Source organism: Ascidia mentula, chromosome 1, assembly GCF_947561715.1.
Source record: "Ascidia mentula chromosome 1, kaAscMent1.1, whole genome shotgun sequence".
In the NCBI taxonomy this organism is placed as follows: Eukaryota; Metazoa; Chordata; class Ascidiacea; order Phlebobranchia; family Ascidiidae; genus Ascidia; species Ascidia mentula.
In genome coordinates this window covers 11,258,910-11,286,899 of record NC_138566.1, presented here as the reverse complement: position 1 = coordinate 11,286,899, position 27,990 = coordinate 11,258,910, and the positions used below count along the sequence as shown (strand labels likewise).

General features: G+C 37.8%; 4 protein-coding genes across 7 annotated transcripts; 2 read left to right on the top strand and 2 right to left on the bottom strand.

Moving 5' to 3' along the window:
* The first annotated feature begins 460 nt into the window (after positions 1-460).
* Positions 461-11,627, top strand: LOC145905723 (low-density lipoprotein receptor-like). 3 transcript variants are annotated; one of them, XM_082992998.1, is made up of 22 exons: positions 461-580; positions 642-770; positions 1,310-1,435; positions 1,521-1,636; positions 1,747-1,879; positions 2,102-2,222; positions 3,180-3,289; positions 3,379-3,504; positions 3,706-3,837; positions 3,975-4,094; positions 4,221-4,416; positions 4,511-4,624; positions 4,744-4,806; positions 5,860-6,072; positions 6,372-6,493; positions 6,695-6,841; positions 6,980-7,114; positions 7,820-7,954; positions 8,182-8,247; positions 8,948-9,052; positions 9,670-9,932; positions 10,240-11,627. In XM_082992998.1, the coding sequence occupies exons 1-22, from the start codon at positions 493-495 to the stop codon at positions 10,330-10,332; spliced, it is 2,853 nt and encodes a 950-aa protein (XP_082849124.1). In that variant the 5' UTR covers positions 461-492; the 3' UTR covers positions 10,333-11,627. The 3 variants fall into 3 exon arrangements, with proteins under 3 accessions (XP_082849124.1, XP_082849132.1, XP_082849140.1); XM_082993006.1 differs by lacking the exon at positions 4,744-4,806; XM_082993014.1 differs by lacking the exon at positions 8,182-8,247.
* A 182-nt stretch (positions 11,628-11,809) lies between these two features.
* Positions 11,810-17,042, bottom strand: LOC145901004 (uncharacterized). Of its 2 annotated transcripts, none has more exons than XM_082988901.1 (14): positions 16,690-17,042; positions 15,781-16,170; positions 15,557-15,721; positions 15,432-15,500; positions 14,513-15,371; positions 14,397-14,445; positions 14,281-14,339; positions 14,078-14,190; positions 13,941-14,022; positions 13,660-13,799; positions 13,477-13,587; positions 13,250-13,409; positions 12,604-12,742; positions 11,810-12,324 (listed from the first exon to the last, which is right to left on the bottom strand). In XM_082988901.1, exons 2-14 carry the CDS (start codon positions 16,165-16,167, stop codon positions 12,114-12,116), a joined length of 2,544 nt encoding a protein of 847 aa, XP_082845027.1. In that variant the 5' UTR covers positions 16,168-16,170; positions 16,690-17,042; the 3' UTR covers positions 11,810-12,113. The 2 variants fall into 2 exon arrangements, with proteins under 2 accessions (XP_082845027.1, XP_082845026.1); XM_082988900.1 differs by having other exon boundaries at positions 13,250-13,415; positions 16,690-17,039.
* A 4,562-nt stretch (positions 17,043-21,604) lies between these two features.
* LOC145895136 (metal cation symporter ZIP14-like) lies at positions 21,605-23,665 on the top strand. Its single transcript, XM_082983903.1, has one exon. The coding sequence runs from the start codon at positions 21,698-21,700 to the stop codon at positions 23,144-23,146; it is 1,449 nt and encodes a 482-aa protein (XP_082840029.1). The 5' UTR covers positions 21,605-21,697; the 3' UTR covers positions 23,147-23,665.
* Positions 23,666-26,331: 2,666 nt separating this feature from the next.
* Positions 26,332-27,675, bottom strand: LOC145899344 (ubiquitin C-terminal hydrolase PSMD14). Its single transcript, XM_082988089.1, has one exon. The coding sequence runs from the start codon at positions 27,566-27,568 to the stop codon at positions 26,627-26,629; it is 942 nt and encodes a 313-aa protein (XP_082844215.1). The 5' UTR covers positions 27,569-27,675; the 3' UTR covers positions 26,332-26,626.
* Between the last annotated feature and the right edge of the window lie 315 nt (positions 27,676-27,990).

Here is a 27,990-nt window from a genome sequence, read left to right as displayed (position 1 = left end):
CATGCATTTGACCCGGTCATGAAAGCAATATTTAAAAGAGCCCTGAAGGACAGTGAATGTACTATTTCAGAATTTTAGGAAGGTTGAAGTCACAAGCCTCATTCTAAATCAGTAGTGCACATGCCTTATTAAGCTTTTTTTCAGTACCCTGACACATCTAAAGCTGTTCTAGAAATACCAGAGTTCTAATGCATAATGATGTAGGCTTTTGTGACTGTTAATTTGTTGTGAAGAATTTTACCATGTTGCCATGTTACCTTGCAGTAGGGACAATTGTGATTTCTTATAAAGTTAAATTTGATTAGGCAAAAGTAATGTGTAATGTCAAGAACAGTTTTAAATGGGAGCTGAGTTGATTCCACAATCAGCTATTGACTGTGTTATTAATATCTGACAGTGTTTTGAAATATAATAAGCCTAACTATGTACATACATACCATAACAACATGCTATGTTTGTCAGGTGGTTAAAAATACATAGATAACTGTGAACATGTTAAAACAGCACCGATTGATTTATGAAAAGTTTTTGTGTTTTGTTTGTATTTTTACTGTGGTAGCTTTGCACAACATTCAAACTGGTAAGTATATGTTTGTTTGTGTTGTGTAGTATCTTGTTTTTACCAATCTCCTATGTAACAGAGGCTGAAAGACTGGCATGCACTGCTGCAAACCAGAAGTTCCCCTGCCACAATCGACTTTGTATATTTTACAAATTCGTGTGCGATGGTGAAGACGACTGCGGCGACAATTCGGACGAAGTCAACTGTGGTGGGTGAAGCAAGATTTAAAGTTTGCAATTGCGACGTTTTAGATAACTTAGTGGTGTCTAAATTTAATCAATTGTAACACAGCCGGTATGAAGCCCACTCCACCCTACGTATATTAAGGAGAAACGTCAGCTTTGCGCGATTGGCCAAGCGAGGATCGCGTGATGTTTTCGTCAGCCATAGTAGTTGTGCGTACGCGACGCTACCTTAAACAAGTTGTGTTGTTGTCAGCGCTTACTGCGGGAATCGTACTTCGGACGAGTTGTCGATAGTTATGAGCGTCACACCAAAATAGCCTTGACAATATTTTAAAAATTATATCAAAACCTATTAAATGTCTACAAAAAAGCCACAAAAAGGCATGGGACTTCGTCGCAACGCCGTTTTTCACACCGACGTGCCTGGGAGTGTTAAACCGGTTTAACCTTATGCGCCGTAGTTCCTAACTGTAGCGGATGTCACAATTGCCCGCCATCACTTAGTTGTCCGGCTCTTGTCGCTTGTCAAAATATTTCACATCAACATGCTACATTTCCTTAGCAAACAAAACATGCAACGCAACGTTAGAGCATAGATGCGACAATGGATTGTGTGTTTCTGTTCAATGGTTGTGCGACGAACACGACGACTGCAAAGATGGCTCCGATGAGAAAGCCAGCTTTTGTGGTTGGTATTTTCTGGTCATTTTTTTCACTTTAAAAACAAAAATTTAACACATGTTTGAACTATGTTTATGTCTTGCATGGTACAGACAACAGGCAATGCAAAGAAAACGAACTACACTGTGGTAAAAAATGCATCCCAAACACGTGGGTTTGTGATGGAGATGCTGATTGTGACGACAAGAGCGATGAACGTGATTGTCCGGTACAAACGCCTTTACATTTGGTTTAGAATAACTTATTATTTTTAAATTATCACAATTCATTCCTTCACCTCTAAGTAGATTTTCTACGTGCCTTATGTTTTCTCTCCAGGCGCCGCAATGCCATAATAACGAATTCCAGTGCAACGATACTGAGTGCATCACGCAGAAGTGGAAATGCGATGGAGAGAACGATTGCGAAGACGGGTCAGATGAGTTCGGGTGCACAGAAAAAACCTGTCCGGGTAAAATATGTGGGAGGACGCTGACAACAATTCATTGATGTGAAAAAAAAAAACAGTTTCACTTCGTTCTATCGCCCGCTGTTTTCCTTGCGCATAAAATGTCTTCTTAAATTGACTTAATGGGCAACAAACTGTAACTTTCAACGCCTATTAAGGTGACTGGTATTAAAAATTCTCATGTAATGGTTGATGAAAAGTGTAATAATATGTATACCTCCCCAGAAACGGATTTTAAATGTGCTTCGGGTCACCAGTGTATCCCTAAGAAGTGGCAATGTGATAACGACCCAGACTGCGAGGACCAATCTGACGAACAGAACTGTGACGAGCCAAAACCCAAGAAGTAAGTCACGCGTGCGCGAAATTCACCCGTTCAAAGTCCGTATAACTTGCGGCATGTTTTGTCGCATAGAGATTTACTGTCTCATTAGACTGCATCCTCTCTTCGTCTCGTACTTGTTTGTCGAAGTTTTTTTAGAAATTGTATTCCCAGTTGTTACGTGTGAATTGCATACAATCCTTCCTTGCAACACATAATGTTGCCTAAAAAGTTACTTGTGCTTGTCGTCTAACTTTTAGATTTTGTAACTGCATGCCAAAAAGCATTGTGTGGTAAGATTAAAGAATTGAAATATTATAGCGTTTTTGTACGCGTGTACACGTCATAAGCACTTTGTTCTTTTCTAGTACTTTCCTGTTTTAACCTGATATTGTGAATGTGACAAACAAACAAATCAACTGTTCGCTTTTTCCTCCCCTAAAAAACAGCAAAAAAAATCGAAAAAGCATGATGCTGAAGTCGTGTAGAAAACACTTGAAGGCGTTGTGATGTTTAAACAATATTCGACTTGGTTGATAAGGATTATGTTTGCTAGTTTCCTTTGTTAATAATTTACAGGCAGTTCTGGCGCTCGTTGTTTGTACCGATGTTTTAACTTGATCTTGCCAAACAATGGTGGAAAATATGCTTCTGACGTTTTGTCTTTCTGTGTCAAATAATTCGTGGACACATATTGTTATTATCATTTGTTTACATACACTGGATGATTGATCATGTGTCACATTATTAAAACATGGTTGAATACGAGTTGGTTATGTCAGGTTTCATTATAACACTTTAACGTTGTTCGTGGAAGGCAACTTTCTTCCTCAACTCTGTTCATCTTTTCATGGATGGTCCGAGTAATTTTCGGTGTCTAATATTAAACTTCTACCCACTGGACCCTGTTTAGCTTTCCCCTCAGGAAAGCGTATTTTGTTTATGACTGCTGTAGTATTTCAATACGACATTCCTATACAGGTGTCCGTATGGTTTCGCTTCATGTGTTAATGATCGCACATGCATTCTAACATCATGGATTTGTGACGGCGACGATGATTGTCCCGATGCTTCGGACGAAAAAAACTGCAGTGAGTTTCGTGTTTTTATTTGTATCATGACTCGCCGTTCGTTGGTTGATATCCTCTTCCTCCGTTTAATTGATATTTCTGTTGAACAGACGGCACCGTGACCCACTGCACTCACGACCAGTTCGCTTGTGACGCCAGACACTGTATTTCAACATCAGCTGTTTGTGATGGAAACTCAGATTGTTCGGATGGGTCGGATGAAAGAAACTGTCCCGGTAAAAAACTTGCACTTTGCGTGGTGGCTTTGGGGCTTTAATGTTGGTGACTTTACGAACTGTTAACTGATATTTCAAAATGTCTAAGTTCCAGTTGAAGCTAACAGTATGCTTTGGTTTGTATTTTACATAGTACTGTACTGTGGTATTTGACATCGTATAATTTTGGATTTTCCAACGAAACTTCTTACATATAAACAGGTAACTCGACATGTGATGGAGATGACAAGTTTCGCTGTTCAAGTGGTTTGTGCATTTCAACAACAAAACTATGCGACAGAGTTTATGACTGTCCTGATCGGGAAGACGAGGCAAGAGGTTTTGGAAAATGCGGTAAATTTTCTTTTTACATCAATCTTTCTTCTCAAGAACAAACATATCCCTCGACTGCTATAGATAAGATATATCACTTTCTGCGCCAAAAATGTATTGTCTGTTGTCTGTAAAACTACATGTCCATTATCACTTAGGTGTGAATGAATGTCTCAACAACAATGGAAATTGTACACACGTCTGTACCGACCAACCTTACAGTTATAGATGTGATTGTCACCGGGGTTATCGACTTGTCGACAAAACTATATGCGACGGTAAGCGCAAACGTCCGCGACCGCAGGGGATGTCGTTTGTTATTCTTTTATCATTTGTTTTTACATTTCTACACATATGGAATTAATAGACGTATATCTCAATTGTAAAAAATACATTGTGTTCAGATGTTGACGAATGTAGTGCGGTACCTTCCGTGTGCTCTTTCGCACAAACCTGCGTCAACAGAAAAGGTTCCTACAAGTGCGTATGTCGTGATGGATACACATGGGATAAGGGAAATTGCAAACCGAGGTCTTCTGACGAAAACATGTCTATCGTGTTGTCTGACCGGGTGGCCATACGTCGAATTAACCTTGACAGGTTAGTTTTCAAAAGCATTTATATTCTATATACTAATATAGAAAACTCCGCGGTGACAGTTAAAAATAAATATTTTTACGATTTTAATCTTCAGCGGAAAATTTATGTCGGTGGTCGCTTCCCGCCTGAAACACGCAGTAGGTGTCGCCCTTCACGTCCGCAACCGTACCCTCTTTTGGACTGACGTCACAGTAGAGACGATTACTAGGTGAGTGACGTCATTTGGGCATGTTGACTGCAAATCGCACGGTCCATGTTTTCTGTGTGTGTGGTCTATGTTGTGTGATGTTCTTTCGAATTCTTGTTATCTCCTGTTAAATGTTGAAGGCTTCCAGCTCACATGCAGATGACTAGCAGCTTTTCGCAGCCATCCGTGTCTAACATATACAGGTACACGATTTGTGCTGCATGGTGACGTAACAAATCCGACGTGCTTAATTCGTAAACTAATTGTTGTTGTTTGGATAAAGTCGGTCAAATCTTTGGCAACATTTCTACTCGAATACCAACATTCGCTTGCTGCGTATTTTGGATGGATGTGCTGTTTAATAAGTGCATGGTGTGGTGTGGACTAAAACAGAAGTGTTTAATTCTCCAAAGCTTTTCTAAACGGTAGTTTTGATTTCAATGTTTGTCTTATCCCGAAATAATTAAATCTACGCAAACGATCATGGGTTAATTTATTAACTGCTAAACAGAAATTTAATCTTGGCATTGCCAATGAAAACTAATGTATTGAGAATAACAATTTAATTTGTTATCATGGATTTGGAGAGTTGATATGGAACAAACTTTAATGGTGCTGACTGCTGACCATCCACAATGTAATTTCAAATATTTGTGAACAAATACATGGTTGGTTGAAATTTCAAATGGTGATTCAAACACCGTGTGATTGTCTGCAAAGCGTGAATAATATTTACTCACTTCATTCATCATTTAAGTGTGCTTTTCATCGTCCTCACTATGAATCGTAGTTTTATTGCACTTGTAATATGATGCTCATGAAAGTAAGCCTTTGTTTTAATTCTGTCACTGGATATACTTCACAACGAAATAACTTTAACACCAATGTTTTTTTGCACTTGGTGGTAATTTAAAGCATTCACATTTCACTGATATGAAAAACGTGTGTTTATTATCTGTGCCGGCAGCTCTCAATGTTGTGCCCATAAAAAAACACATTGACTTGCTGTATGTCCAAATGGTTTCATGTGGTTGCTACTCTTATTCCGTAGTTAGTTTCTTGATTGTGTACGTCTGGAGAGCAGTTAAAACGCTGCAGGCAATGTATGCACATAGCTGATCATAAAACTTGCTACGGCTAATGCAAGTTTTCTGCATATTTTAACACGACTAAATTTCTTCTACCGACGTCAGTTTTTCTCACGTGAATAACGACTTACCGTTCACGTGACTTTTTTATCCACATTCCATTTTTAGCATGTCGATGGATAACAGCAGCTCAGTGCAACCGTGGAAGGTGAAGCGAAGTCCGATGGGTCTTGCGGTGGATTGGATCAACAACCATCTCTATTGGACGGATATTTCCTTGGAAACAATATCGGTATCACACACTAACGGTTCTTGGCGGACAACACTTGTCCGAATGAGAAATGAGGAGCCTCGCTTCATAGCTCTACATCCTGGACAAGGGTAACATAGAATCTGACAAAATGGTCTGGCATGTTGACGATTGCGTACCCCTGTATGTGAGCACTTAATGTGGTGCGATCGTTGGAGAGTTTAATACTGTGACAACAATAACAGCGCTGAAGTAATTCGGAACGCAGTTCCTGTAATTTTTCCGATACAATGTCAATACGAACAAACACGTTTTTCCAAAATTGAACCGCAGAAACAGGAGTTGATGCCTAACATTGATGTTTCATTTTTCAGGAGCTATTTTAAAAATATGGGAAAAAATGTATTGAACGTTAATTGTATATTCTCAGGTTCATGTTTGTTAGTACGGTGGGTCTAAAGTCGATTGCAATCGTTCGTTTCAACATGGACGGTATGGAAAGGAAAGACATTATTACCAGAAACATCCAACTGCCATCTGGTCTCACCATCGGTCAGTGCAGAATTATTCACTGTATATGCTTCCATAAGAGCAGATTTCCATTTTAAAAGTGTTTGTTTTTTTAATAATCCTACACAAAGTTAACTTAAAATAAAGACACCAGCATTCAGAATCATGCCAGGAGTTGCATGCAAACTTCAATCATTTCTAAAAACTAAAATTATGAACCACCCATTTGTTTTTGTTTTTCAGATTATGAATCGAATAAGTTATTTTGGGTCGATGCCAAGTTGAACTCGCTCTCCTCTTGTGATCTCGATGGAAGAAATAGAAAAACTGTTCTGAATGTCTACCAGCATCTTCAACGACCCTTCGGCATTGCTGTCTTTGCGGAAAAAGGTTTGCATGAAAGAAGTGTTTTACAATTACAATATAGTAATTCCAAGTAACGCAAGGAAAATGGGTGTAAACTAGTACCATTTTTGTCTATTGCTGTAGAAATTTAAGCCAATTAAACCTGCTGTTTACTCTCGACAGTATACTGGACCGACATGCGAACTCACAGTTTACGAAGTTGCGGAAAATGGGACGGCGATGACGTCAAAGTAATCGACGGACATCTTCACGCTCCAATGGACATACAGGTCGACCATCCACGTACGCAGCCCGACCGTAAGTTGTAAAAATGCTGAAATATAACCTAAGCAACAAACAGATTCATTTCTACGTTTTCAACCACACTTGATTCTTTTGAGTTAAACTGCGAAAATCCAATTACAAAAAATATATTTTGTTGATAGTTGTATTTCGTCCAAAAATATTTTCTGAGCCAGATTCCCAATCTTATCACTGACGTCACACTTTAACTTACAAAAATCAACCACACATCTCAACCTAAACTGTGAGTAATAAAATCGCGGCACACGAAACAGATCATATGTGATTTATCCAGGTGATATATCTGTGCTTTTTAGATTAAACACAATTACTGTACGTTGCTCGATGCCAGGGCAGCCGTTCCATAAGCAAAATATTGTTGTGGCGTACCAAATATTGTTGTGGATATATTGAAATGTGCAGTGGGCAGGCCAGCTAAAGTTTTGAATACTTAATTGTCCAAGTGTTGTAACGCAAACATTTGCCATGGGTAAAATGTTTCGGTTTCATAAAATGAAACGTGATAGTCCACAAAAACATGGCTTCCACAGTCTGTCGCGACACACCGGTTATGGGGCTCTGTTCCTACGTGTTCTTATCCAAGGTATCAAGCCTTTGTGAGTAGAAAACATCACGACAGTGGTGAATGTTGTTGCGTAATTTCGACCATTTTTCACAAACCGAACTGTATTTTGTCATTGACGTTCACCTCTTTTTTAGTTGAGTTTCACTGCGCGGGTCACACTTGTCCATATATATGCATTCCTAAACCAGTGATGAGTGAATCAAGGTACGTGTGTGTCTGTCCCGACGGATTCAAGGATGTAAACGAAGATGGACGCATTTGCCAAAACGGTTAGTCATTCCCTCATCGTTTCATCAAATACTTCCATCGTGTTTTTATACATGGACACGAATGCATGGTGAACAATTACCACCCATGCTGATGACCCGTGTAAAATCCCTGCAACCAAAACAAGCATGTTTTTCGCCTGACGATCTCATTTCAGTCAATATAAGTGATGGTCGTGGGGGGCGTTAACCTTAACTATTGTTTGATGTCGGTGTGCTTTTGCTTACAGTAGAACATATTCGTCCGACAGTCGTTCCATTGCTGGTTACTAGCCCCAATCTCACTCAAGAGGAGGGTAAAACAAATTTCGTTGTTTTTGGTTTATAATAGAGTTTCATTGCTCGCAACAATAAGCATGATAAGCTTGAAAATTGCTTCACTTGTTTGACACTGATGATTAGATATATCTGCCGTGCTTTTTGCTACGCTTGCGAATTTTCTTTTCAGGGGAGTGAAGCATGACTCTGCGTTGTGTTGTCAAGTCAACGCCTTAACCGTAAATTTGCGCGAAGATACATTATGCGAAATCATTTCCTTTCACGAAAATGAGTCATGCCCAAACATAATGAAACCAAACGTGCTGAAAATACAATCCTGACAATTCGTCAAAAGTCGACTCACATGAACCCACTGCCATTATTTGAAACATAATGAAACCAAACGTGCACCGAAATGGGGCTGCTGGAACTTTTATAAATAACATTCATAGTTTTCAAGACTTATCAAATAATGGCGGTGGGTTCATGTGAGTCGACTTTTGACGAATTGTCAGGATTGTAATTTCACCCTTTGTGTGTGTGAATGAATCACAGTTTAAACAAGCAACAGCGTGTCGACTTTTGGGTGTGGGTGGCGGGTTGGTAGTGACCTGTAGGAGCCAAGTTACTGTTCACACGTATCAAGGTACTTTATACTTGGTATGCAACCGTAGAAGCAACACATTTCCGAAAGCCAAGTTTTGTCAAGTCGTAAACGTAACACTGCTGTTTATGTAGATGTGACAAGCTCTCCGACCAGCACAACTACACCAAACACCATCGCCGAGAACTCACCTTCTTCAAGTTCTTCTAGTCACATGACCTTCATTCTTCTTATAATAGGTACGCCAAAAAACAATTTTTGTTGAGTTGGACAACAAACAAATTAAATTGTTTGAATCGCTAAATTAGCAACGCTTAATTTCGGAAATGGGCCTTCACGTCAAAGAATAATGACAGCAACCAATATTAAAGAAATATTACCGTATTTACTCGATTGTTAGCCGCCCTCGAATATAATACAAACCGCCCTCGACTGTAAGCCGCATGCAACGGTAGTAAAAAACTAGTAAAAGCCGCCCTCGAATGTAAGCCACACGTAAATATTAGGGACAAACTTAGGTGCAACAATAATTGCCAACACATCTGTCGTTTAAAATAGTCAGATACGCTGACAACCGTGGGCAATAAAACATACTGGTACGATGGAGCAAGTTGATGGTAAATTTCATCAAAACACAAAGCGCAGACAAAATATCGGCGTGACATTAAATAACGTATGCCGCCCTCGATTGTAAGCCGCACAAACGGTAGGTTAAAAAAACTTTATAAGCCGCGGCTTACAATCGAGTAAATACGGTAAGTTGTCAATACAAAGAGTCAATGTACATTTGTTGCACACACACCATGCACCACCGAAAATCATCACAAACTTTAAAAACAATTGTTTTTTTTTGTAGTGCTGGTCGTGGTTATTGTTTTCACGTTGGCATTCTTCGGGATGCGTTGGTACAAACGCCGCTCCATCCCTCTCAGCATGAACTTCGACAACCCCGTGTATAGAAAAACTACCACCAGCACTCCCGATGAAAATGCAACTTCTCACTACGTGAGCATGCCACGAAGCGACTCAAGAATTCGTTTGGTGAACGACGATGGAAACGAACGCCAGCGATCGAACTCAGTCGACTCTGCAACAAGCTCTGGTCATGTTTATAAGACGGTGAGCATATTTTTTCTGCACTGATAATGGTTGGGCGAATATGCATGAAGTTGTTCAAGATTTTAGTGTTGTGGTTATCGCCTATATGCTGCTGTAAGAACATTTTGTAATACCATTTAAACAAGAACACCTTAGCATTTGTTGTATCATGTAGCGCTTACAAGCTGTTAAAACTTTCAGCTTGCCCACTTTCTTCACTTATTTTAGGTGATTTATTTTCCGTTTTTATTTTACCAATTTGTTATTTTGACATGGGGTTCGAGATTTTGATGGAAAACAACTTTTTTGAGAAAAACTTCTTTCGCAGGTTGGCAGTGTTCCGGTAGATGGCGATGACTTGACGTCACAATTATCTTTCAACTTTATGTCCGACGAGCGCCGCCTGGTGGCTGACTCATAAACTTCCTTTCTTTTTGTTCGGTAGATTCAACTTGTCCTATTAGTGTTACAGAGTAAGAGGAAGAACTGTTTTCTGGATTCCTACCTGCGCCTTTACATGTTGTAACAGTTTTGTGCACGGATATTTCGTCTTCTGCTAATATATCCGAGCGTTACGTCAGGACAAATATTGAATTGATTTTTTTGTGATAACTCAAAATAGGTTGTTCACAGATCTCTTTTCTCTCCAAGTGAAATAAATGCTTGGTGCTAGTCACGGCATTGCGATAAAAAAAAATGCAGACAAGTGCGTTATCCTTCACACTTCTCAACGTATCTTGCTTTAACAGTTTGTGTCTTTCTTTTGTACGTATGTCACAGTTGTAGAAATAATTCTGTTTACATCAAAAACGTATGCAATTCACCAAAGTACGCACTTAAACAATAAAACTCTGGTATGTTTGTACATAAACCTATTATCCAAAAATAATCGTCAAATTAAACCTCATCCTTCCTTTCAAATACCTGAATTTCATCAACGGTTTCAAAATTCGATGTGCAGTCATTTGTAATTTAGCAAATTAAGCAGGTTCTAAATTTCAGCAAAGTGATGTGTCTCGCTAACGTCAATAACATATCTGTAACAATTGTAAGCATTCTTTGCCGAATGCGATAGACTCAATGGCATTTGTATTGATCGAAATTGATTTGTGTGAAAAAGTCTGTTGACTTTTTTGCTCAAGTTGTGTATTTTCTTTTCGCACGTCCCCACTATACTTTTAAGCTGTCTCGAATACCGTAGGCCACACGCTTTCTTTCGTTTTGCTTGTTTTTCAAGCAGTTTGCGGTGATGCGTTTTTACTTGTGTTTCATCCGTTTGTTCAAAACATTAACTTCAGTCTCTAGCTACTTGCAACCCATTTCATGCAAACTTTTCCATTAAAATGTGTTTAACACATCGGTATGTGCACCTCACTCTTAAAATAGTTTTTGCCTTTGTTTGTCTGTTATCAAGTTAGCCATGCTACTACGGGTGTTGTGATTATTTGTGCTTCATTTTTGTTACTGTGCCATTGCTCAAATGCGTCAAGTCGAAAACCAAAGAGTTTACTCGATTTCAAGGTACTAAAAATTTGTATCATCTATATTTGGTGGTTAACTGAAGTTCACACCGTTTGGAAATATTTACTTTCAAGTCCAACTATTGGTGTCTTTGTTCTTACAAGTTTGAAATGTTCCACGACACAACTCAAGTGATCGTTACGCACCATAATAAGAGTTTCCATGTGTATTTAATAAATCTTTTCTGAACACTGATTTTGCTGTTGACTTTGCTCTGATCTAGCGCTTGGAGTGTTTCTTAATAGTTAGACTGTAAAGTAAAGCGGAGTTTTTACTTCCGCACAACTCTGCAACGCACAACAGAAACCTGCTACATCACTTCTCATTTTACTGTCAGTAAGTTTAGAAATGAAAGAAAACCGAACGTCACACGGGAGGAAAACGCATTTCCATCTTTGTCGGCCTCTGTTCTGTGGAAACCGTTATTTTGGGGCTTTGTAACCGCGGTTGGATTTGAAACTTACTCGTAACTTAACTGAGGGCAGTGCATAAGTTGCCGTTGTCCATACCTAAAGAGTCAATTTTTTTCAAAACCTCTTAACTTCAACCGAATTAAACTGTCGAGCAACAAGATTTTGCGACAATAAAGATATAATAGCTAAACGCAGCGATGGGCAGTAGTGAATCACACGATAAAAAACAAGCATAGAACAGAACAGAACTCGAAACAAAACAAGTTTTTCATCTCAACACGATCCGTATGTCGTGAGGAAAGTCTTCGTAAAGCGCTATGGAATAAGGTCCGTTGTCATGATCATCGTCCGAGTATTCCACCTCAAAATGACATTTTGCGTCTTTGCTATTACTACTGCTCAGTACAGATCGAACCATGCCGTTGTACCATTTACTTTTGTTACCTTCAGTTTGCCACCGATGAAGAAAGCGAGTCCCCCTGTAAAAAGTGTATTTAAAAATGAAAGAACAAAAAATCGCCCTGCAGAAAGTGTACACTGTCCGACCACTGCGTTTTGTAATTGCCCACGGTTTGGCTGTCAAGAAATTCATATTGTAAGTTTGATGTGGCGTGTAAATTACACTTGCAGTGGCAACTGTTTACAGCATAAAAAAATGTGTTTAATTGAATTCTGTAATGGTATGAAAGATTAAATACAAGCTATTCGCTTCACAATGGTTTTTGGACACAGTAATTTCAATATTAATATTTGATTACCGTTTAAACCACCGCTTTCCGTCTCGGGCAAGAAACAGGTTTGAATCTCCGGACTTTCTCCACTTCCTCGCATTTTTTACCAAGGGCGGGTCGCTGCTTTCGTCTACCACTATATCTTTATCATGTGGAAACTCTCCGCCTGTAGGGAAACCTAAATTTTAATGTCTTGACGTAGGAAAATTTCCCCTTAGCGCAGTGGTTCCCAACCGGGAAGGAACTCCTCCCTTTTTCATGAGTTCAGGGGAGGAATTTCATAAAAACATTAAGATTTTTTTTACATTGAAAATGTTACCGCATTAAATATCTTCTTCAATTAGGTGCAAAATATTTAGCAAAGATTAAGTTTTTAGTAATATGGGGAGGAATGAATAGTTCCAAAATGGGCAAAGGAAGGAACGTAACAAAAAAGGTTGGGAACCACTGCCTTAGCGAATTGACAAGTAAACGTCATTGAAGGGAAAAAATTAAACCCTAAACGAAAACCACCAACTGTAAGCGTGTTTTCCACTGGTGTAATAATTTTTATCGGAATAATTTGTTATATTGTGCACACACAGTTACGGCATCGTTGCAGGAAGTTGCTTTCCATATATCGTGTTTCCTTCCCTGATTGCTCCTTCCAAATTTACGACGTGGAATAACTCACCTTTGAACACGTAACCGATTCCACCGCATACAGTTTTCTGATGAAGTCGGTGACTGGCCGACTGGCTGAAGACTAAAAAGCAGTTTGTACATTTCGTCCACTTGATTTCTTCTGCAAGTTCCGTTGTGTTAATCTCCGATGAGTTTTCTTTAACGGTTGCCTTTTTCTTAAAATGGTCAAGTAATTTTGCATACACCCTTCATTGAGTGAACCAATCATATTCTCACCTCATTCTTTATAACGATAGGAACTTTTATGTCTAGTTTAGCTATTTTGACCTGGGGAACTTTGGATATGAGCATTTGCTGGTCTGGGGAACTTTTCGTTGAAGACAATTCCTGCAAACAAAGGAAACCCCTTCAACAACATAGTCCACTGGTTTGTCCAAAAACTGTAAATAATTTTTCAACCTGCTTTGACTGAACTTTGGTTTGCACTTTTTTCAGTTGTGGTTTGGCAACTTCTTGTGGCTGGGTTTGTGATTGAATAGAATTTGTTTTACTTGGTGCAGTATCAGTCTTTTTATGAACATTTCCACTGTTTCCAACATCTAAATAATATAAATTCACCATTTTTAAAAGTTCCAAGAACCTACTAGGTTAATATGTACATTCACACAACAAAAAATATTATTGTCAAATTTGTTAGTTTTTGCACTTTACTTAAAATTGGAACAGTACAAATTACACACCAGGTTTGGAGTTATTTGAACCAGCATAACTCCTTACAATAACAGCATCATAGAATAATCCATCCGTGAACTTAACAGCAACCTGAAGGAACACAGTTACAAGAATTTTTTTTCCATTACCATATTTCTATTCTTACTTCAGTCCCTGGTTTCAATGCCCAAGATTTAATCGGCTCATCATCCACAAATGTTATGTCCTTTATTTTGTCAATCCACATTTCAACTCCATCCTCAAAACGCACCAAAGCTCCTTAAATAAACAGTTTTGTTTGTTTCACAATCTGTAATCATGTGCACCATGGATGCAATATGAACTTTTTACTTTACACAAAATAAATACCTGGTTTTCCTTTAAAGAACTGCTTACTGTCTGTAACATTTGTATCTTTTTCGGCAATACTGCAAGTAAAATAAATGCCAACATACACAACACATTGGAAAGTAAAGAGCACTTACTAAGGTTTTTTGGAAATAGATTTTATTTCTTCTCCTTTTCTTTTTGTCCCTAGAATTAAACATAAATCAATATATGGCTTTCACTAAAACTGGAGTGTTATGTGAATAATCCATACCTGAACTTGTTGTGGTCAAGACTGTGTTTTCAATATTTTTCTTTGAAGTTTGCTGTCCAATTACAACATCACTTGGGTTGGGTGTGGGAAGCATTTCAGTAGAAACCCTAGTATGAATAACCTTTTTGACCATTGCTTTTGGAGGATTTACAACTTTTAGAGAGAAATGTTGCATTTTGCTCGGTGCAGAAGTAGTTTTCACAACAGTGGTGGTGGTTGGCAACATGGAAACAGTTGAAATCATTGTCTTTAAAGGAGCGGATGACTTGACTTTACTGGCCAAAACTTTCAACGCGGTTGATGATGATAATTTTGTAGCAACCTTTGCAGTCATTGGAATATTTGATTGACTGGCAAGCTGCAATATTGACTTGGATGGAAATGTCAGAGGAACACTGATCACATGGTTGGGTGAAAAAAGTTTCTGTTTTTTTGTAGAAACTAGCTTTGATGCAGTTGAAGATATTTTCACAGTAGGTGTTGCATTTGTCACTGCAGTAATAGGTTTAATTTGTATTTTTTGACCCAATGGTTGTGAAACCCTCTGCCACCGGTTTTGCAACACACTAGTTTTATTGTTTATGTAATTAATTGATTCTATCTTGGGCATTCTGTCCACAGATGGAAACACTTGCACCATGCTTGGGGGGTCAAAATCGTTGACTGTTGTTGACGATAACTCACTCAGCAGTTTTGTGTACATAGAAGATGAGGTGTAAGTTTGAACATCATTTAAACTTTTCAACACTCTTTGCAGATCAGTAATATTTTCAGCAGCTGTTGACAACATAGATTGAACAAATTCTGCTTCTTCAGTCGTTTCTGCATTCTCTTTTGTTGGCTGTGAACTTGATAGTTCCTTTGTAGAAAACAAAAGCTATAGCATTGACATATTGTCAGTTTCTTACATCACACATACCCCCACAGGCACTTCTGATGCAGTGACTTTGTCATTGCCAAGCAATTTAGAATGTTTACCAGATTGTACCTTGAAAATATGCTTCAATTAATTCACACTAACTTTCAACATTGTAGTAGTCTTACTCGTTTATCAGAAATGCTGGGTGATCCTATGTACACCATTGGAAAGTGAGGCTTCTGCTTTTTCATAGCAATTATCAAAACATTGGAAAAAACTGGATTAATTGTGGCTTTTTTATCCGGCTCTACCGTAGGTTTCACTATTGCAGAATTTTTAAAAGTAGAAGCCTTGAAACAAAATCAAAAACTGATATTTATTAACAATCCAAACAGACAAAATACTTCACCTTTTTATTTTTGACATCTGAAATAGATTTTAGTGGCCTTTTTGGATTTTGTGATGAGTTTTCATGTTGTGCCTTTGCAGTAAACATAGTAGATCCACTACTTCCACTTGTTTCTCCACTTGAATCATTTGAACATGAGCCATTTACAGTCTCATGATCAAAATCAATTTTTAAATCATGGTTGTTTTTTTGTGACAGTGAATCTAAACCCGTAACTGTAAATCCAAGTTTATCTGGCAAGTGTTTTTTATCTGAAACTAAGTGCAAAAACGGATTTTTGTCCTTGTCGTTTGACGTAATTTTCCGTTTTTGATTGGGTGATACATTCTGATTTTTATCATCAACTGTGTGTGCTACGTTGTTATAATCCCCTGTTTCATCATCCATGGTCTGTATTTGAAATAAGTCTGGTTAATGCACAGATAAAAATTAGTGTTTTTTGAACTTGGGCTGGTCGTAGCAAATGTAAGGCCATATTGGAAATGGGCCTTTCTTGTGAGCATACATTTGAACCACATGCTGATTGGGTCAAATGTATGATTCAGTCAAATGTATGGGCCCCGCAGTTTGCTTCTAATTTTTTTAGTTTTCTGGTGCAAACAAATGAAAAGTACTTTCAAAACTGGCCCTGCATTTACTACGAAATGTCCTGATGCTACAGGCCAGATAGTTAAAAGTCAAATACAGCTCGGAACCGAGAATCACTGGTCACAATCATTCCGGATTAAATATCACACACTTTATACACAAGTTATTTTGCAGACAATAAAAAGGTAGCCTACAGAAAAAGCTGCAAATCGACAATTTTGTTTATGCTAATAAATTTAGACTTGGACTAATTACCCTTTGTTTCAAGAAATAATGTTTGAAACATTTGTTGCTTATAGTTTTACATCATAATGTACTTACCACTTATTTACCATATGATAGTCTAGGTTGTTTTTGTTTTCTTCGTTCATTTGTACCGATGCGTGGGTAACATTTGTTACCACCAGAGGGCGCAACGTTCTGTATAAATAATAAAAATCTACCCAAGTCGACATGACGCATGATGTCTATGCCAGGCAAAGCCTGATCCACCTCAAGACTTCGTTAGTAGTTGAATGTGACTACAATTTTTGAAAGCTTTAAGATATACATTCGTTCACGCAAGAACAATACTGCGACAAACAAATGAGTTTGCCAAAAATGACAGCAACGAAAGTCGAAATTTATTTATTTTTTCAAATGCTCCGTATGACGAAAAAAGGTAAAATGTGTTATTTATACGATTAAAACTGTTAGTTTTTGTTCCCGTCTCATTATCTTTTGTGCAAGAGAATAGGTTTGTGTATATGATGCGAATAATTAATGGTTTAAACATGGAAAATTTAAATTTAAAAATAATTAAACTATGAAATGATCATAACTTTTAACAACTTTGGGCGAAAAAAGTAGTCGATACGGCCACAGGTTTCTGAGATACGGCTGATTACGTTTTAACTTTTGCGAACGTTATCGTGCGAAAGCGAGGTACTATTGTTGCGTGACGTCATACAAGGCGCTTTTGGTCGGGCGAATTTTTTTACGCTGTTAAAGACCGCCAAGATAAAACGACAAAATTAGGATAATAATGGAACAAAGATATCCTGTCATAGCACTATTCTCTGGCATTAGCGTAGCGCATGGGTTCGCGTAAAATCATATTCGAATAATTCATCCAAATTTCTTCTGCTGAACTACCGAATAATCGGTTTACTTAGTTGATACAGTGTATTCAATTTCAACTGCTTGCCAGAGATATTTGTTGAGTGACCATTTCGAGAGATAATTCTGCAATTAGCCAATAAAATAGGCACACCTTACAAGGTATAATACGAGGCTCTTGTGCTTGCGCCTCCAAGAGGCGTTGGTAGATCATAAGCTGGGATACTAGTAAACAAAAAACGCCGTTTTAAAAAATTTTAGACGGTGTACCTTTTTTACATATATTTGTTCGCAGTTTGAACTTTCAAACGACATAAAATTACAGAATTCGCATATTATTGTTTGCTTACAAATGTGATATATTTTGCGACATATTAGCCCATGGGCTATGCATATGTTAAGATTCCGCAAATAGGACAATGGCCAAAAAAACGCAGTAAAGTTTGATTTCATTCCATAAAAGAGATGTTTCATCAACAAGCTGAGCCTTTCTGGATATTTGTTCGTTATCGATTAACGAGAAAGCGAAGTGAGTTTTTTGACGGCCCTAAAATATAAACTGTAACATTTGAATATTTAGGCTACATAAATCGGTGGTAACTTTTTTCACAGATTTGCGGCCCCAAAAACTCCTAAACGTATATGCCTCCCGAGTATCTCAAATGAGGTATCTGTGGAAAAGTTTTTGAATAAATTTTATTTTGATTGGGTAAATGAATTTTCTTTTCTGATGGCCAGTGACAAAGTTATCCCCGAAAATATGATTGGTAATTTGTAGACAAGAGACCCAGCTACTATATATACATTAGTTGTTTGGTGAATGCTGGTGCAGCGGTCTGCCAATAGATGCTATTTGGGACGCAATCAATTTTTGACATAGATCACAATATGATCACGAGGCTCTCGAACTTGCCTCCTGACTTGATTGAGGCATATATGCGCCGCTTCGCAGCACACCTCAGTCCATTTTGAGGCACACCATTTCAACTGCAATTTATTACTATTGTACATTATTTTGGTGACTGTTATAATTGGGATAAACCCTAACAGTCACAGTTCACATGGCATTTGAAGATAGACATTGCTTTAATATGTTCCACGCAGAAACAGCAGTGTAACATTCTGTGTTCAGCAGATGGATGAACGGAAGGAAACGAAAAAACACGTTTGATTTCGTGTTGCTGTCATCTCTGTGTTAAATCGATAGCCCATGTTTTCCGCATTTCCTGGATAGACGCAAAAAAAGCATACGGAAATCGTTCTGGAAGGGTTAAACAGCTGTTTGGACTATGTCTGCTGTTTTCATTTTATTTAATTCAAGTTACATGTTGATATTCGGCCATGCAAAAAAGTGTAGCTTAGAAATTGGCCAAACTACCTGCACCACGTGTATTACCAATATGATAATCTTGATTGTTTTTGTTTTCTTGGTTCATTTGTGTCTATGTGTGGGAATATAACATTCTGCATAAATGATAAAATATAGAGCCACAGGATGTCCTGGGTTTAAATCCCGGTGTGGTAAAAAAGTCGACGTGACGCATTATGTCTATACCAGATAAAGCCTGATCCACGCCAAAGTAGTTAAATGTGACTACAGTTATTAAATGCATTCAGATGTACATTCTTTCACGCGCGAACCATATTGCGACAAACAACGTAAAAAATCACAGCAACGAAATTCGGTATTTATTAAAAACAAAAAAAAATGCTCCATTGCTACATATGAGTCAACGACAAAAGGTAAAATTTGTTGTTTATTACTTCAAAACTGTTATGTTTTTTACCTGTCTGATTATATTTTTTGCAAGAGAACTTGAAAGTTTATGATTCTGCTTTGGGAGAATGCAATGCGAATGGTTTTCATAGTTTATATACCATATGTATGTATTCTGACGTGTGTATAAGCACTTATTGCTTTGCAGACTGGATTGTAATGCGCCTCAGAGGTCACAAGCGTTCTTTTATAATAAAAACAATACTTAACACAGAGACAATAATGCAACATACACAATGATGATATTTTTTACTGGGTTGAATTCGGTTTGAAATAAAAATATCACAAAACGAGCAGTCCAAATAAGGCCACGTTGGGCTGCGGCTGCGCTCAAATTTTGTCGAGACTTGAGGAAGAAGGCGTAAAAGTTGTGGCAACTTTTCATGAAAAAATTTTGCCCGTTTCCTGTTCGTATAAACTCCGGCGTTGAAGTCCCCACAACGTGGAATTGTTTCATCTATCCTGCAGGCCGGCTGAACTGTGGGTAAAGTCACAGTTAAGTTACCCTGAAGAGACCCCTGAAAGGTCGAAACAGTGCATTGTTCGTAGGTCGATTATCATGATTTGCCCATTTGGTCTTTATGTACATCGAGACAGTAACCACAGGCTCTGTTAATTGATGTTTGGCAGACATTACTGCAAGGGATAGCTCGGACGGTTTTTGAAAATTGCTTATATTTTTTTAAATTGTGCACCACATTTCCAAATTTTATTTTATTGTGATGTTCCCAGTTTAGTTCAAATTTTTCCGGCCCGGTCGGATCCGCATAGTTGGTGATAAAATCCGGTTGGGTAATATGGATCTGGCAGTTTCCTAACCGTAATTAAAGCGTATGTTTTACCCTATGAAACATTTCATTAAAGTACTTAACGATTAGACGTTAAAAAGTCTTTCCAAGCCATCAATTTGCTGATAAATGAGTAACCAAATACGAAACATTTTCCAAGCGACACTTATTGTATATTGGCCTAATTACGTCACAAAGCAACCTTTTTACCGTATGGCGCAGAACGTAGCCTACAACACTAACAAAATGACAAAAATGGTGAAATGAGTGACCTGTGCCGGGATAACATCGAACATGGATGGGGATGACTCGGACAGTTAGTTTTCACAGATGTTTTTTTTTGTTTATTTTACAAATAACTGAAATCCAACTGGTGTAGACAGGATTTAATTCTATACTTCATGTTAACGTGTGATGGAGTCATAAACTTTTGTAGAAGTGTTTTAACAAATCCTAATTGTGACGTAAAATACCTTGTCCGAGGTATCACCGGTCTCAACTATGGTGCAAATAAAACAACATTTTGCGTTCAGCAGTTGGATGAATGGAAGGAAACGAAAAAAGACGTTTGATTTCGTGTTGCTGTCACCTCTGTGTTAAATCGATAGCCCATCGTATGTTTTCCGTTTCCTGGATATACGCAAACGCTTTCATGTGTACACGAAAGCATATGGAAATCGTTCTGGAAAGGATTACAGTTAATTTGGCTATGTCTGCTAAGTGCGTTATATTCAATCTTTGTGAGGTACATGTGATATTCGGCCATGCAAAAAAGTGTAGCTTAGAAATTAACAATTCACTTGTGCCGCTTAAAAAGAGTTATTTGTTGTGATTGCTCTATAGCGGAGCCATATAAGCCTAGACCCAGCGGTGGCATTCCAAGGATGCGCAGGGGTTCAAATTTTAGCGTTACAAATGGTAGAAACCCACTCTTTCCAGATGTCCGACTTCATGAACCGGTAATGTGTCGACGCACTCGAATGTATTGAAATGTGTTTATTGTTTTCCGGCACACGATCTCTGTTATTTGTACAGACATATATGTTGTATTTTCGTTTTGATTAACGCAGTATTTTCATTCAAATATATAGCAAAAATAACAGGTGGTTGCCCTGTTCCTAACCATTAAAATTCGCACAGATTTGTATTTTACACAGACTTACATGTGGATAAAGTTTGGCGAAAACTACACACTATGGACCCGGCGTAGTAATATTTTCCTAAACAACGTGTTTACTGGCTTTGTCCAAAGTGCAACGTGGAATGACGTCACTTGTGACTCAACATAATTGCCGAATCTTAAGGAAAAATAGAGAGCTTGAGCTGCTTTTTTGGCGTTTCCCCGCGGTATTATATAGAGATAGAGGTTTAGTTGTTAGAGACGTTAGTAACGCACATTGAATGAAATTCAGGGTTGGTTTCTATTTGTTCTTGTCAACATTATGGGCAATGAAATTGCTTGTCCTTGACAAAGAGCACTTGAATCGAAATTACAATATTTTTGCGATACTTAATTAAAAATACTAACAGGGTATAAATATTTTAATTTTTCTACGTTTTGTTTGACAGGTTTGACAATACTACATATTTTAGACATAGCATGTGTGTGAAACAGTTCAGCTAATTGTAAAAGGTGTTTCCTGATTTATTGTTTGAGAAACCCCAGATGGATACCTTTAACATCTTATTCTTATGCTCATATGTTTTTATCGTATCACATGGCACAGAAGCTGCCCCCATGAATGACTGTTTCTCTACTTCATATCAATGTAATGTTCATCATACACCAAAGAATGTATTTGAAAAGATGTCAAAACAGTATGGAGAAAACAATACTCTACACCTCAGTGGTGTGCACAGATATCTTTATGATGTGTTGGAACCAATGCAAAACACTGCTGTTTTGGAGTGCTGTTTACAAAAGGAATTTACCCTAAATGGCTATCATTTAAAAAGTGCAATAGACTATGAAACATTTTTGGAACTATGTCCTGTCATGCTCCAAATAACAAATGCAAGTTTAAAAATCAGTCAGTCTTTGGAGGTAAAAAACAGTGAAACGCCTTCCCTTACCACTATATGGGGGTATGGTATTTTATCTGTAACAGTCATAAGCTTGTGCTCACTTGTGGGAATAAGCATATTACCTCTAATGAAGAAAAGATTTTACAACAAGGTTTTGTTGTATTTAATATCACTGGCAGTTGGTACCTTGTGCAGTAATGCATTATTTCAACTGATACCAGAGGGATTTGGCATTGACAATGATTCCATGACTGTATGGTGCTCATCAGTGATTTTTGGGGGCTTCTATATGTTTTATTTGTTCGAAACCATTCTTGAAAGATTGTTTAGAGTACGACATGATCATGGTCATTTGGATGCTATGAGTTTTGGGCCTGAAGAAGGAAAGTGCAGAAAACATAAAGGCAACAATGTTGAAACCATTTTTAATGGCAAGCCTGACCCACTATCAGGTGGTGATCAACAAAGTGGAGAACACTTGCTAAACACTATTGATAGAGGTGCAAATGTTACTTTTCCTGAAAGTAACAGGAAAAAATCCAATAGTGAGGAAGATAATAGTACGCCTTGTTGCTGGATATTTAAAAACTATAAAAAAATTAAAACAGTTGCATGGATGATCACCATTGCAGATGGACTGCACAACTTCATTGACGGGCTTGCCATAGGAGCTTCATTTTCACAATCAGTTGTACAGGGCATCAGTACATCCATCGCAATATTTTGTGAGGAATTTCCCCATGAACTTGGGGATTTTGCGATATTGTTAAGTGCTGGAATGAGTGGCAAACAAGCAGCTTTCTATAATTTTGCATCTGCTTGTTGTTGCTATGTGGGTCTGTGTGTTGGAATTCTTGTTGGTCATGATGTCACAGCAGCTCGGTGGATATTCGCACTTGCTGGTGGTGTGTTTCTCTATATTTCTTTAACTGGCATGTTGCCAGAAGCACAATTGCAAGCATCAAGCAATGAACTAAAAGACAGTCCCTGGACAACATTGCTTATTCAAAACTTTGGAATTTTGTCAGGATTTCTTGTGATGTTTTTACTTACTGTTTACAAAGATGAAATTACTCTTGAATCTCCATGAAACAGTTCTATAGTACAAATCAAAGTGTAAAACTTTTACAATTATGTTGTTTTAGGTGCGCATAAACTGTATTTATTCAGATTGTATTTCATCATGTGTTGCTAACCTCTACTTAATCTCAACTTAATCATTCCAGAATTGCAGTATTACAAAGAAGCTTTTTAGTTTAGGTTTATTTGTAATATGCATAAAATCTTTAAATAAATAGGCAAATGCAACAGTTCTACCTTATTCATTACAAAAACAATTATGTATGCACTTGTTGGTACATTTTGGTGAAGATCATGTATGTTTGGAGCATAACATTACATATAGTGATGACGTAAACCAAGTGAAAAATACACCCCACCTATACAGCAAAGGTGCTTTGCCAAGTATGATTTGTTTTTTCTTCAATGTGTATGTAGATTTTGAACGAAGTTTATTGTTGCCTTTAGTTGTTCAATATCGTGTTTGTTTACTTGCCATGTGTGCTACTGTGGATATTTCGTGGAAAGAAAAGCCTTCATCAGAACCAGATCATGCATAACGTTTGTTCATTTGTGGTGTTTTGCAAAAAGGCCAGGGGACATTTGGGCCAAGTTGGGTCATAAGGGATTAGTAAGGATATGGCGCACCCCTTCTGTTTTGACCAGAGACTCTAGTCGACAAAACCTTAAACCCTCATAACTTTGCCGTTTCCCAATGGATTTCGATAATTTTCGCACAAGTTGCATGGAATGGCATGTAGTTACAAAAAAAAATCAAAAATTCCAACGATTTATGCGACGAATATTAATGTACATTACCATAAATCGGTCATAACTACTTTTATCGCATTCATACACCGTTGGAAACTACATTAAAAACCCTTTCCAACCATACCAAACTTGTGTAATTTTCGCATCTGAATGAACGTCTATACTGACCGAATATTATTCATAACCGTCATAAAAAATACATTTTTTCGTTGTTAAGTCTTTTCACAGGTTCGCGGCCACGACCATTCCTAGACCGTTGGAAACATACATTAAAAACCCTTTCCAACCATACCAAACTTGTGTAATGTTCGCATGTGACTGAACGCCTACTGACCGAATATTATTCATAAATACACTTTTTCGTTATTTTAAGTCTTTTCACAGGTGGCGGCGAACCTGGTATGGTTGGTTTTTTTTATGTAGTTCTAACGGTGTGTGAATGGTCGTGGCCGGGGTTCAAAAAAAGTAGTTATGACCGATTTATACCAATGTAAATATTCGTTACATAAATCGTTGGAATTTTTTATATTTATTAAAACTACATGCCATTCCATGCAACTTGAGCAAAAATCATCGAAATCCATATAGAAACAGCAAAGTAATGAGCGTTTTAATTTTATCGACTGGAAAAAAGGTTTTGTCGACTATGTAGCGTCTCGTCTTTTTTGAAGCACACATGTAGTTGAGCGCAATGACCACACGCGCCAAGCAATCAAAATTCGTTGTATTCCTAATGAAATTGCCCAATAGTTTTTCCAGTTGTCCGCAATGTAATCTAAGACAGCGTTTTGAGCACTAGGGTAAACATTAAATAACGGGTTTTTGTCCATCCAGTGAAAAACTTACGAACGACTAACGTGTGGCGAAAGTAAAGGCGATAAATGTTCACTGAAAATGGTTTGACAGATCTAATGAAATTGCAGAAGCAGAGAGAAACGCAAACAAAAGCCTACGTATGAAGCAAAACGTGGAACCAAATCAAGGATTGGTTTTATCAAGCAAATTTCCATAGCTAAAAACGAGTTGCACGCTGCTCTTTTATCCCTGTGTTTTAATAATTTCGGTATCAAAACTTATGGCGACGCTTTATTTTGTTTCGTGTGGATTTAGGTCCAAAACAACCTCTGATAATTTCAAACAGGTTTGGCGCACACGTTCGTGGTTTAGATCAGTGCATTTGTATGCTAAAGGTTGTCTACCTCTAGTTTAACGTACACCGAAGTAGCGAATGTTCGTGTCTGTAGTTGCTATATTGTGTAAGAAAGTTTACCTTGGTTGTGTATAGGCTTGACATTAACGTCTTAAAAACATTTTTATGATAAAAATGACAGTTCCATTTTGTTTTTACCTGTGAGGATGCTTTCCCAACAAACATCAAACGTGGAAGGAACGTTTTTGTTACGTTGACTTTTGGTTGAAACGTTCATTAAACGTAAATCGAAACAAATTTTTTTAACTGATTGCATGTTTTCCAAATATTAACGTTGATACCAAGCGCACGTCTTCTAAACCTAACCTAATTGGAATGTTCTTTTGTTGTTAGTCGTAGAACGTTGTATCAACCAACCAAAACCTAACTTTATTGAATGTTGCTATGATAACCGCTTTCTACTTTTTTACATTTACACCCCTGCCTTTTGACTCCATCGTTAGTGATCTCGCTTTCGTTACGTCTTCTAACTTGCGTGACTTATTCTTCAAATGAATTTACAACCCTTGTTACCCTAATCTTGTCGTTGGCGCTTGAAAACAATTAACTTTGCTGACTATATATTCCATGCGCGTTCTATCAGACATACTTAGACACAGAGAGAATTAAGGAAACGGCCGGTAGATATGAGTTCCATTGTGAGTGACCACAAGTGAAAAGGAAAGAGATCAGAAATGTTTTAATGATCGTTGTGCGTTGTTAATCATGAACTAAATAAAGCGATTTATCTTGGGTTTGATAGTAGCCTTATTTTATCAGAAGTCAGATGTACGACAGTGTTTCTTTTTTCACACGTTTTAATAGACGTCGCTGCACCACATTGTATCGTATTAAATACCGTGTGTTAATACATAAACTCCGAAAGCGACTAGTTCCAGAATAAGTTTACATAAAAGACAATAAACAACAGGTCGTAAATTAATCACGTGTTTAATGTGTCTCAACTAAAAAAAATACGTGAAAGTAGAATGTCGGCGTCGTCTGGAAAAAGATCAATTTTAACTCTCTTTGGTTTTGGAATTAAGTGAAACCGTATATCAAAAAAGCAACTCACTGAATAGTGTTTCCCTTCCACAACATTCATAAACGGTTATTCCATCATAATTTCGTGTGACGTGATGAACTTTTTGTATCTCACTTCCCCAAATTTCCGAAAACTGTCGAACCTATGGTTCGTTTGACTTGATCCGGCTGTACATGTATGCCCATATTCATGACTTTACAAACTTAAGACATTTGTTTTGTATAAAGTCTCAAAATGTTTAATGGTAACCAGTCACACACATATTAATTTTCCAAAAAAAGGTTCAACAAAAAATTAATTCTGCTAATTCCAGTACAAATGACAGAATGCAGGCTTACTGGTTAAGAGATGTTGCCAAGTGAAAATTTTTTACTTCGGAAAAATGTAACAATAGAATGGAACTTTGAACCAGGTACAAGTTACGCATACACGGAGAGAAATAACTTTGCCAAGTTGTGTTTGTAGAATGCATGTATTGCAATATGTTTCAGTGTGTACAAACATGACTACTTGAACACAACTGTGTCGATCATTGCACCTAAACTTTGAACAATGTTTGAAGTCATAAGAGTGTCCACTTTTTCTTCCAAATGCCTTTTAGGATCTTGTTTTCCCACATTTTTTATTGCAAGCTGTTCTGCTGTCATCTTTTCTTCCTCCTCTAAAGCTTTTTTGTAGTTTTTAGCCAGTTGTAACATGTCAGCAGTTGTCTGCTCATTAGTTTTGCAATGATCATTGTAATCATCCAGAGTCAAATTGTCAATCCAGCTTCGCTTGTGAAGATTCAGCAACATTTTTTGTTCCAGCTCATTTTTCCTGTGGTTGATAGCAATAGAATAGTAATGCCGGTTGAGACCGTGAATTAAAGCTTGTATAGAAGGCTTTTGCAAGTGGCCAAGGTTTGAGGTGGTTTGACGTGGTTCTTGACCGAGCACCATCATATTGGGATTTATCAATCGAAAAGCATCAATAACAACTTTTCCCTTAACGCTCTGAATTGGATCCACTACCACTGCAACAGCTCTTTCTGACAAAGCCTCAAAACTTTGCTGTGTGTTGATATCTACACCAGACAACCAACATCCAAATCCTGGATGGGAATGGTACCATCCTACCACCATCTCTGGGCGTCCAGTTTGTTTGAGCATATCCAACATTTTTGCTTGAAATACTGGGTCTACAGCTTCAACACTGACACCTGTTCCAGATTGTGGCATGGCAAACACATCAATCACTCTCACAGTGTAGTCATCCACAAACTCTCCCAACATCAGTCCCATAACCTCCATTGGCACACCAGCACGACCGTGCTTCAACATTTTCAACAAAGCTAGTGATGATATGTAAACCTGTTCAGCAGTGTCTACCATAGGTGCATCTGCTGGGGGTCCCTGGCCCAGACCTCCAAGGCCACCTCCAGCTGTTCCAAGTCGAAGTAAACGATCCATAATTGTTTTCAAGTTAGTTTTGCCAAGACGTACGAAAGTATAAATTGTACAACAAAAAGACTAAAAAGTTGGTCAGATCTTAAAGTTGCTAGTTGTACGTAGTCCAATGACCTATGTAACGAGATTGTCAGGATTAAGGCTTAGATTAGGGTTAGTGTTGGACTGTTAGTCTTGTTAAATTAGGTTAAACCGGGCCTAACATGTGACTAACGAAGTAGGCTAAATGCTTAACAAGTCTCATTACATTGTACGACGTACACCGAAATGCAAGTCTTCTCCATCTTTGCAAGGATTAGTATTTTCCGCACATTTCCCAAACTAATGATTTATACTCTTAACATTTATCTTTGAATTGTCTGGAAATAGGTTTTGTTCGTTTAGCATATGTAAATTATTTGTGGATAAGCACTGTGTAAATTTAC

Coding starts and splice junctions, on each gene's coding strand:
- LOC145905723 (XM_082992998.1), top strand. CDS start 493: ATGTTAAAACAGCACCGATTGATTTATGAAAAGTTTTTGTGTTTTGTT. Junction 1,880..2,101: donor CACAGAAAAAACCTGTCCGG/GTAAAATATGTG, acceptor ATACCTCCCCAG/AAACGGATTTTAAATGTGCT. Junction 9,053..9,669: donor CTTCATTCTTCTTATAATAG/GTACGCCAAAAA, acceptor TTTTTTTTGTAG/TGCTGGTCGTGGTTATTGTT.
- LOC145901004 (XM_082988900.1), bottom strand. CDS start 16,167: ATGGATGATGAAACAGGGGATTATAACAACGTAGCACACACAGTTGAT. Junction 15,501..15,556: donor CCAGCATTTCTGATAAACGA/GTAAGACTACTA, acceptor CATATTTTCAAG/GTACAATCTGGTAAACATTC. Junction 12,325..12,603: donor GGAAAGCGGTGGTTTAAACG/GTAATCAAATAT, acceptor CACTTTTTACAG/GGGGACTCGCTTTCTTCATC.
- LOC145895136 (XM_082983903.1), top strand. CDS start 21,698: ATGGATACCTTTAACATCTTATTCTTATGCTCATATGTTTTTATCGTA.
- LOC145899344 (XM_082988089.1), bottom strand. CDS start 27,568: ATGGATCGTTTACTTCGACTTGGAACAGCTGGAGGTGGCCTTGGAGGT.